Source organism: Mytilus edulis, chromosome 8 (genome assembly GCF_963676685.1).
Source record: "Mytilus edulis chromosome 8, xbMytEdul2.2, whole genome shotgun sequence".
Taxonomy (NCBI): Eukaryota; Metazoa; Mollusca; class Bivalvia; order Mytilida; family Mytilidae; genus Mytilus; species Mytilus edulis.
In genome coordinates, this window is record NC_092351.1 from 2,402,641 (window position 1) to 2,414,072 (window position 11,432).

General features: G+C 31.4%; 1 protein-coding gene across 1 annotated transcript; it reads right to left on the reverse strand.

Annotated features, from left to right (window-relative positions):
• Window positions 1-690: 690 nt before the first annotated feature.
• LOC139484601 (uncharacterized) lies at window positions 691-9,651 on the reverse strand. The gene is made up of 4 exons (XM_071268386.1): window positions 9,272-9,651; window positions 7,953-7,999; window positions 6,909-6,989; window positions 691-4,374 (listed from the first exon to the last, which is right to left on the reverse strand). Exons 1-4 carry the CDS (start codon window positions 9,430-9,432, stop codon window positions 3,776-3,778), a joined length of 888 nt encoding a protein of 295 aa, XP_071124487.1. The 5' UTR covers window positions 9,433-9,651; the 3' UTR covers window positions 691-3,775.
• Between the last annotated feature and the right edge of the window lie 1,781 nt (window positions 9,652-11,432).

The window sequence follows — 11,432 nt, forward strand, 5'->3', positions numbered from 1 at the left end:
TTTTTATTACAAACTAGCGAGTTAAAATTAACATGGTTCTTATTTAAAATCTTTGTTAAAAATCTTTTCATTCAATATTCCAATGAGACAACTCTTTATCCAAGTCACAATTTGTAAAAGTAAACTAATATAGGTCAAATTACGGTCTTCAACACGGAGTCTTGGATCACATCGAACAGCTATAAAGGACCCCTAAAATGACTATTGTAAAACATCCAAACGTGAAAACCAACGGTCGTATCATTATGAAAAACGAGAAAAGAGACACACTTATGAACCTCATTAAAAAATGACAACCACTAATTACAGTTTCAGGTTCATGACTTAGGACAGGTGGAAACCAATGCAGCAGGTTTAAAAGTTACCAACCTTCACCCTTACCTGAAACAATAGTGTAACATTACGACATAGACTGATACACTATAATGTATCAGTTGAATTGGGCTTGATTTAATCAAAAGATATATGAACACTAATGCACATACACTGAATGAATAAATTTGATCAATGCCACCATTTTGTATGAATGAAATAAATTTTACAGTATGATAATAACATAAAATTTACGTTAATTCCATATTTTCCGAAATTATGTTTTCTGGGCGGATATTACTTTATCTCATTGCTTTCCGTAACGTTTTTGCATGGCATGCCGGCAAAACTCGGCAAATTCCGGAAAATACAACTCACGGTATGTTATTTTTTTTTTAATGAAAAACAGTTCAAAGTAGGATACAAAACAATTATTAAAAAACAGGAAATAGTATTATATAAAATGCAAAAATATAATAAATGAGACATAATTATGTAGGTATAGGAAGATGTGCATTCCAGCATATTTGTGAAAATACATTACAAATCACTGTTGACTTTTACACACACGGTTCATCGTTATTGTTGAATTGTTTGTTATCGTCAATACCAAAATATATTATACTGCTGTTTTTCACTTCTATTTAGGCACATGACAGATAGAAAGATACCATGAGGGATGTATTACATTCGGTGGTCGCTGTTGGCTAACGTTTCCCTTTTTAAACTTTAAAATGTTATGTTTATCCATCGTTGATGCATATGATAAAAAACATTATAACATGTCATTTGTCATTTCATATATATCATCAGCCTGCGGCTCTTGGACTGATATTAAACCTTGGGTTGGCAATACATCCGATATGAAAATTTGACTTGTAATAAACTGATAGTATCAGTTCCTGTTCATTATATAGAAAAACACATAAGCCAGTAAGGTCAAAGGGGAAGAGTACAAATTGCAGTCAACTTAACTTATTTTATCGGCAAACAGAAACGACCGTTTTTACTATTTTATAACGACTACAATGGAACTAATAGTAAAACCACCCATTCTAAAGTTGACTTATTCGCGTGAACATTATATTGGTGGCAAATAAGATTTTTTTTAATGTTTTTTCCTTACCGATGAAGTCAAAAATGAATGTTTTCAGTATGTGTCTTGTTAATAGAAGATATAATTCAAATTGACTGATTTAAAACAAATACAATGCAATTGTGCGTTTTCCCCCATACTATTTCAAACGTTGACATACATAATAAATTCTCAAAAGTATAAACAAAATAATACATATATATCATGAAGTAAAACAACTATTTACAGTCTTACAAAACTATCCACAAAAGACCAAAATGACACAAACATTAACAACTATAGGTCACCGTACGGCCTTCAACAATGAGCAAAGCTCATACCGTATAGTCAGCTATAAAAGGCCCCGATAAGACAATGGAAAACAATTCAAACGAGAAAACTAACGGTCTTATTTATATAAAAAAAATGAACGAACAACAAATATGTAACACATAAACAAACGACAACCACTGAATTACAGGCTCCTGACTTGGGACAGGCACATACATCAATAATGTGGCGGGGTTAAACATGTTAGCGGGATCCCAACCCTCCCCCTAACCTGGGACAGTGGTATAACAGTACAACATATGAAACGAACTATAAAAATCAGTTGAAAAAGGCTTAACTCATCAGATAGACAAAAAATAAAAGTGGACGTGGCCGGGTAGCATGTTCTTCCAAAAACAATAAACAGCTATGAAATATATCTTTTTGGTATCCTTTCATTCTCTTTTTTCTAAAGCTTTCTATTGAGGTCTGATATGTGTTCTGCCGTTCAATATTCATATCAAGGATTGAAAGGTTGATTCTACTATCCGAGAGTTTACCTTTGTTTAAGTTTGGTTTTGTATTTAGATGTATAAATGGATAGTAACCTCCGGATGTCAAGAGCAAAGAACACATTAAACATCAAAACTAGGTATGTTTTGTTGCAAAACAGGGGTAAGAGATATTATAGGGGTATTCAAACTTATAATTCTAATACAAACTGACAAATGACTAAAAGGTGGACGTCAGGGCAACAAAATATAACAAATTCTGCTCCACATGTGTGACTTGAAGAGCTAATTCAACCACTATCTAAGATGTCCGTCAAATGCCTGCTTCAAACCAGCATTCCCATATGTTTAGTTGTCATGAACGCAATGATATGCAGGGTATTAATGTTTCTCAATAAGATCTCAAATAAACGATATAAAGACATATAAAAAAACAGACAAAAATACATTCCTAAACAATAGATTTCTTTTCAATATGTATAACTTAGTTATATCACAATATAGTCATTAAAGTGTACCAATAAACAGCTGCGACACAAGCGCATGATACTCCCGTGGTCTTGTGTGTGATGTTGCTATGCAATAATCCCAAATCGTTTATGAGATACGACGCGACATGTGAAACCCGCCCTTTTTTTGTTTTTGCCCTTTTTTTGTTTTTATAAAAAATCAATCACTCTAAAATAAATTTTAATCAATACCAAAAAGTTTACAGATCTTAACATTAGTATCACTAGTATAAAGTTAAAAGCAATAATCATAAATCTTTTTCGAGATACGGCGCGACATGTGACCCCCCTTTTTTTTTAACCAACCTCAATAACTCTAAAAAAAGAAATCATCACCAAAAAGTATACCGATATTTAGAATATAAATAAGAAGTGTTAAAAGTATCCTTTTTGAGATACGGCGCGACATGTGAATAAAACACCTCCTGTTTGAGTTACAAAGTCCCTGAATCATCGACCTAACCACTCTATTTTGAATTTGTCGTTATCCATAATGATTGTTAGAAATGATAAAGGTTTTATTTCTTTTTTTCTGATAATGATAAATACATTTCTATACAAACTTTCGTTAGAAGGATTGCTAATGACACAATTATCTTCTCGTAATTGTTTTATATTTCTAATGCATTTCAATCCAACTATATCAAGGAATTTCAGAACAGATAAAGGGAAACAAATGTTATATTCATGCCCTATTGTACTATATGATTTTAAATCAAATTAACTTAGGATGGTCATGTTTTGACAATAGTCTTATTCTTAGGAAGATTGGCACTTAAAGAACAAAAATAGCATACAAAACAGGTGCCAACACAAGTCAAATAATACTATTTACACAAACTGTAACACCGTCTCAGCAATGAAACATTCACAATATGTATTCTTCAAATGGGACATGCTGAAGCAACTTAAAAAAAAAACTAGATACCCTACAGTAGTGTCCGTTGTTTTCAGGTAAAGTATTTGGTCACATAGCCTTCTTAAAAATAGCGATCTTTTTACAGAGCGTCATGATTCATGTCATCTTCAAATTGGTTTTGTAATTGGTATATCTTGTTTCAGCAAAAGGAGAATTCATCCCAAATCTTCAATATGATTTAATCAGTGTCCATGGGTTTTGATACTGCTTTATCTTTCTGAGTATATTCAGTCACATCACAGTAGGGTATTATTGGTATACTAGTATACGGTTGGATATTGCCGTATATTTGAACAGTAGAATTCATGATTGATTCTGAATTTCTAGAAGATATCTTTTCAGAGTGGTGCGTAATGTTTTCTGGTAATTTGCGATGTTTGTCGACTTCTGTCATTGAAAGATAAGAATTCAAAGATCCTCCATTAGCAATATCGGTTACACTTTCGTCAGAAAATGAAAATGAACCGCTTATGTAATCTTGATCGACGGTCGCGGAGTATCTTCTTCCATCTTGACTAACATGTTCATTGCTCGTTACGATTCGTATCAACATATGATTATCAATTGTAGTATTTTCATTAGTTAAATCATGTGCACTCTCATTAATTCTGCTAACACTTTCCCCTTCTGTAGCTGATTTACCCTTGTACAGTCTCATGGTTATCGATTTGCGAAAGCGTTCAGCTTTTCTTTTGTATTTGAAACAAAATGATGCTAGAGCCACCATAACTGCAATACTACCTGCACCCATTGCATAAATGATTAAACGTAATACATCTAAAAGAGAAAATAATAATGTACATTTTATTTACCCAGTTTGAAAAGTTTGTCACTGGTTATATAAAAAAGAAGATGTGGTATGATTGCCAATGAGACAACTATCCACAAAAGACCAAAATGACACAAACATTAACAACTATAGGTCACCGTACGGCCTTCAACAATGAGCAAAGCCCATACCGCACAGTCAGCTATAAAAGGCCCCGATAAGACAATGTAAAACAATTCAAACGAGAAAACTAACGGCCTCATTTATGTAAAAAAATGAACGAAAAACAAATATGTAACACATAAACAAACGACAATCACTGAATTACAGGCTCCTGACTTGGGACAGGCACATACATAAATAATGTGGCGGGGTAAAACATGTTAGCGGGATCCCAACCCTCCCCCTAACCTGGGACAGTGGTATAACAGTACAACATAAGAACGAACTATAAAAATCAGTTGAAAAAGGCTTAACTCATCAGATAGACAAAAAATACAAGTGGACGTGCTGGGTACTTATACATCCCGACACAAAAAGACACAATGAACAGATCTGAGAGTACTCGCAGTTATCTGACAGCTAGTTCAAAGCCACTAACAACTAATAAAAAAAATCATGCCTCTAAGACTAAACACTCAATCCGTACACATCCAACATTCAATGGATTAAGTGTAAAGACGTCATAAATAGCCAGAGAAAAACATGACCTTGTGCAATGCCAAGTTACAGGTATCGACAGATTGTAGATCCATGAAAATGTATATGTATATAACATACTAGTAATATTTAGTAAGCTTTTAATCTACTGATAACAAAATCAATATTTATACCAATAAAAAAAATAGTCAATGATCTTATTACAGTGTTGAATAGGTAACCTTTTAGAATAAGTTTATTTAAAGGAGCAACAAGTTTACATGGATCATTTCTAAATTTCCAGGCACGGTTAACAACATTTTCGTAAAAATGAGGATGTGCTATCCCGTTTGAAATAAGTTTTCTACAGGTACAACCAAACTTCAAAACCAAATCTTTATATCTATGGAAAAATTTAGTAAAGGTTTTAAGTAATTTATGGTAACGATATCCCTGGTTTAATAATTTACCAGTAATACATAGGTTGCGTTCGTTAAAATCAAAAACGTCACAACAGACACAGGCATAGCGAACAAGTTGTGAAATATAAACACCGTAAGATGGTGCCAAAGGAACATCACCATCTAAAAATGGAAAATTAACAATAGGTAACGAAAAATCGTCTCTTTTGTCGTAAATTTTAGTGTGTAGTTTCCCGTTTAAAACCGAAATATCTAAATCCAGGAAAGGACAGTTATAACCGAATACATTTGATTTATTTAAAGTAAGTTCCTTGGGGTAAATTTCAGCGGTATATTGAGAAAATTCTTGATTATACGAAAAAATATCATCAAGATAACGGTAAGTGTTGTTGTGTTTATTTGACATACATTGATCATTAGTTTATTTGACCACTGAAAGACAGAGTCGCTTCAGGTTAGGTAATATTTAGTGAAAATTATAGTTGTTACAATAGTGACAATAAGTGGGCTCGTACTAATACAACTTCCTTCATAATTTGCCACACTTCATTTAAACAAGGTATGCCGTAAAAATGACTTATATGAAAATAAATAGATATGATATCAATGCCATATCATATGATATAAATTTGTAGATGTTAATGTTTTGTATTACACACAATAAATCTTCGATAGCGTAAAAAGTCTTTTCATCATACAAGTAGTCATTTCATTTAAAGTAAATGTTGTTCAAATGTATCCAAACATTGTGTAGGTAAGGACGCTATAATACATGAAAATCTTCATAACGTGGTCGAACTTCTGAATGCAACAACATATTTAACTTTTTTTTTCTTTTTTTTTTAACAACATTACACATGTATACATTTGTATTTATTCACCAAATATGCTTGTTACATTGTTAAACCAAAACACCAAGCTTTTCCTGATGCCTCCTGTTATATTGCACTGATTACTCAGGTTAGTAATCAGCTGCTGGTATATATGTATATATTTTAATAATATGTATAAATTTCTTGAAATACAATTGTACAACATTTTAATGCATTATGTTTTATTCTATGAATCGTCTATACTTCTTTTTAGTGACTTCAGTAATAAATTACATTTCATTGTTCTGTTTTCGTTATATCTTTTAATCCATTCTTGGACACAAATGTTATAAACATTTAACTTTGTCAATTTCTGATTAGATACATAATAGGAATTATATATAGAAAAACCTAAAATTATTAGGAAATAATTCAGACCAAAATAATGTTTGTTAAGAATTTTATATTCAAAACTAATTGCTCTAACAATACTCTAAAATTGAAATTTAATTTTATATTTACTAATTATTAATTTGTATTGCAAGCCGAAGGCTACTTTAATTCGTTGGTTTGTCACCATACTGGAATAAAACTAAACGTTACAATAAATATGATACCAAACCAACGAATTAATTAAGCCGTTTTCTATTCTCCGAAAATCTCAGTTACCATTTATCTCAGTTGTTAATACATTATTTGCTGTTGTTGTATTGTATGTGGTTTCCGTTGGTTTCGTTCCATCCCGATTTTCTGAAACATATTTTTACAAACAGTCATTAGAATTGTAGTATAATTAAATATTGATATTAATAATCTCTCTTCCTGTACGTAACTCAACGTTGCATTACATTCACCATTATTCACAAATTATTATATTATATTCTCATATATATTATACTTATACATAACACCATAAATAACCATTTGAATATAAATATTCATTCTGTCTGTATTTTTTGTTCCTCACAAGAGCTACCTGTATTTATTAAAAAGTTGAATGTTTCAGCACTTCTCACCGTTCTTTTGTTATGTTAAATTTTATTTTTATTTTCAAAAAAGAATTTATTTTAAGATATTTTTTTATATGTACCTTTGTTGATACAACACAATCCTGTTACAAGTATATACTGGACAGAATTAACATAAAGAATAGAAAATGCTAAGTACCTAAAGGGAGATGAGTGCACTTAATATGATTATTTATTCAGTTGTTGATGTGGTCATAACACTAGCCTGACCACGTAGAAATATATAGATACATGTTTATACCAAAAGTCTCGCACACATTTTGGTATATATAATATAGGATTATATAATATTATGTATTTGTTTTTCGTATATATCTGGTATACCTCTCATTTCAATCAACTCCTAATGTTGATAACTCGTTAACTCTCCTTTTTAAAGAAATAATTAAATGTAGATTCTGTTTATTCATTCCTAACAGTTCTATAAAACTCAACACTTAAGCAAGGTGCTTTGTTCAATTTCATCTTGAATAAAAAATTCCTGCATTCTTCAGTGGTAAAAGTACCGTCCATTATCCCACTGTCTTGTGTATTTAATTGATGATCAATATGTGTATCACTAATATGATTATCTATTGATACATATCTGGATTTGTACTATTATGAATATGTTGATATAATTCTTTTTCTATTTTTTTTCTTTCTGAAAACGAATAATAATTTAATATTGGTATATGTATATTACCTGACATCATAGTTGTCTCCTCAATACATCCCTCAACAATATCACATCTGAAAGAGAAAAGAATCACATAGCTGTAAGACTGCTTCTAAACGACAACAAACATGACAACATGCATTTTAGTGGTCACATTACTCGGCATATTTATCTTGAAGCAAATCGAATAGCAATCTAACAAACATGGTACAACACTGAAAATAAAAAAAATCGGTGTGCATTAAAAGTGTATTTGGAATAAATAATAATTTCTGTTACATTTGCTTTCCTCCTTTTATTAGAACTGTTCTAGAACAAGTCAACTCTTCTGACATCGCCTTAATTGGATATATCTGGCCTAGCTCAAAACGCATCATGGAAACCAGGCTCATACATTCATCTCCCTATGCAGATGCTCTGGTAAGCAGGGTCTGAGTCAGATGGTGTACTTCATTAACTGGAGAGACAACATGCATACATGGACAGTGCAGGTGTGTGCTAAATTATTGCGACTGTAGTTTACAGTTGCTACAACCTTGTAAACCGATTGCGAAAGTCAAATCAAAGTACTAAATAAAGATAGAACGAATATAATTGACTCTAAAAGGAGTGAAACTGGTTGTCAAATTATCACAATCTGTATTATTACAGATCCGACGATTAAAATGGTTTATTTAGAGCTGACGCCATGAAAATATGTTGCTAGTGAGTTAAAACAACGCCACATCTAATCGGTCTACCGATTGGTGATGGGGACCTTATACCAGTATGACTCGATTTAGGTAGGTTTTCCGCTGTTGCTTGATTGAGTTATCCAAAAAAAAAAAAATGTGAAAAAACAAGACGTACATTCTTGTCAAACGAAGGTTACAGCTGATAAAAAGTGGATAAAAATAACCAGAGAAAGGTCAAAAGAGTATATGGACGTTCATATATACATTGATATTCTTAAAACTCACACAGACAATTGTTTGTTTTTTTTTATGGTTAATCATATTTAATAAACAGCGTGATCAATCAATCCGGTGTTAATAATTCTGAAACTTACTAAAATAAATTTAACTAAAATAACATTAGTTCGATGACAGTTACACATGTTTATTTTTAACTTTCCATTATAAGCAGTAATATACAATATGTGCTAGGGTCTGGTCTTTGCATGTTTCATTGAATACTTAAATAATTGTAATAATTGAAAAATACTGCCATGTATTAAATTGATAAAAAGGCCTCCTATTTGAAAAGATCAGAGTGCCATAAATAAAATTCTTAGCTCTTCAATTACAATGAAATTCTCTGGTTGATTGTTCTAAAAAAAGAAATTACATGCAGAACGTATAATATACCTCTCGTTATGTTGGCAGCTACAAACATCTACGCATTTTTTGCCCCATCTTCCAGGTGAACATGGCATGCATGGCAATCCGTCCTTTGAAACATAACCAATTTTACATTCTATAAAACAATATTTCTTTTCCAGGTCAGAAAACATTAATTGGTTACACATTTTTTTTTTTAAATATTAAAAAATATCGAACTCCAGTAAGTCGCAGACAAATTTAAAAAGAAGGATTTCATTTTTATCTTTTATAGTTGGGAACGATCGTATACAAACGGTTCACAACTATGTATAGGAATCCGACAATTGAAAAAAAGTTAAATATAATTTTGTTCAGAAACAACTGGTTTTCCATTTTGTATAACAAAGATGCAGGCCATTATAATGATATATAGAACAGAAATAAATTATTTGAACGTCAGTTGTGCTTTAGTTTTAATGTAAAGATATGTGAATTGTTAACTTTTTAACAATCTATCGTGTATAAAAGTAAGATTGAATATGATAGATACAATTCTAAATCCGTCTGTAAATCACACGTTTTGCAGATTAATAAATAAATAACTTTTTAAAAATAATAAACCGTCAACGGAGAAAACAGATATCCGCAAAATAAAAATTGTATGCACATGTAAAATATTCATTTACAGTATCGTGAAGTCATACTCCTGGTCCATTTGTTGTTAACACACAAGGATAAACCTTTTTATAATAGTTGAACTATATCAGGCAGTTGTTAACAACTAGATACTAGTACACTAACGAATTTGTTAATGTGTTAACTAAATAGATGTAGTATGATTGCCAAATGAAAACTTTTCACAGGAGACCAAAAAACTGTTTAAAGTTTTATGTTTTCCCTTGAAAAATATTTTTTTACTTATAGTAACCTCTGTTACATATCATGACGACAATCATTTATTATGTCTACCTATGATTGAAAGCATATCTCATTAAACTTAAAAACATAAGTAAACATTGTATTATGAAAAAGAGAAATGTGAGATCTTGTTGGTAACACGCGACAAGGCGCATAGTATTCAAAAGGTCAACAGAAGCGCCCCCGATAAAATTGACTAGAACAGAGCGTTGCCATTGCGACATGTTTTAATAAGAGGCAGAAAGACTTATGTCGTTTCTACAATCCCCTTCACTATTCACGAATGTGTCCTACCCAATTATACTTTTTACCTGGGTTAAACATGAGCAATACATACAACGGTGACAGATGTGCAGTAGGATCTACTTACCCTTCCGAAACACATGAGATCACTCCCATTTATATGATGGAGCTTGTGTTGCTTAGTCTTTAGTTTTCTATGTTGTGAATTGTGTAATATTTTTGTTTGTTTGTCTTTTTTCTCTGTTTTCCATGGCGTTGTCAGTTTATTTTCGATCTATGAGTTTGACTGTCCCTCTGGTATCTTTTAAATATTATTCTAAAGAATGCAAAATCGTAAGAACTTCTGTATTACATAAACTGTATTTTCTATGATAACAGTTCATATCATGAAAATTAAAAATGGGTTACTATTATTCAACTTGCAAATAAATTTCAGTGTAAAGAAATGCATATTTCTGTTTACTTTGATATCATTTTTTTTTAACATTAAGACTTGGATGAGGAACGGAAAGATTTGGATCAACAACTATAATTGTGATTATTGAAGACAACGATAGTGAGTTCGAACGCCGAATATGTTGTATTTTTCGGAGAATTCAAAATTTCTTAATTAAATATTTAATACAGGCATTATTATTACCGCTATTATCAACTCAAAATCGATTGAGAGAAAACAAACATGAGTAACAAAGTGAAACCGAGGACAATATATGGAACGCCGGAACTGTCTTATAGTGTAAATATTTAATGTGTTTTGTCGCTTTGCCTTTACGTCCTGTCATTTCTTCTTTATGTTATGTGCAGATGCCTTTATATGCTGAAACGGCATCTCTGCGTTATGTAAAATTAGTAATTTGTTTGGTCAAACAATTGTATGATATGTCATTGCTAAACTTTGTTGTGTCAAATATGCATTACATTATGCTGTAACTACTATATATTCTGTGAATACTTCGGAACTTTATGATCAACCACCTTTACATTCTCTCATATTTTATCTATGTTGTGTCTATTCTTCTTTTACGTAAGTCAGTTAATAATTGCG

Excerpts from the sequence above, each read along its gene's own strand:
- LOC139484601 (XM_071268386.1), bottom strand. The coding sequence starts at position 9,432 with ATGTGTAACCAATTAATGTTTTCTGACCTGGAAAAGAAATATTGTTTT. Across the intron at positions 8,000-9,271 it reads AGCTGCCAACATAACGAGAG|ATGTGATATTGTTGAGGGAT; the intron begins GTATATTATACG and ends TTTCTCTTTCAG. Across the intron at positions 4,375-6,908 it reads ATTAACAACTGAGATAAATG|ATGTATTACGTTTAATCATT; the intron begins GTAACTGAGATT and ends TTTCTCTTTTAG.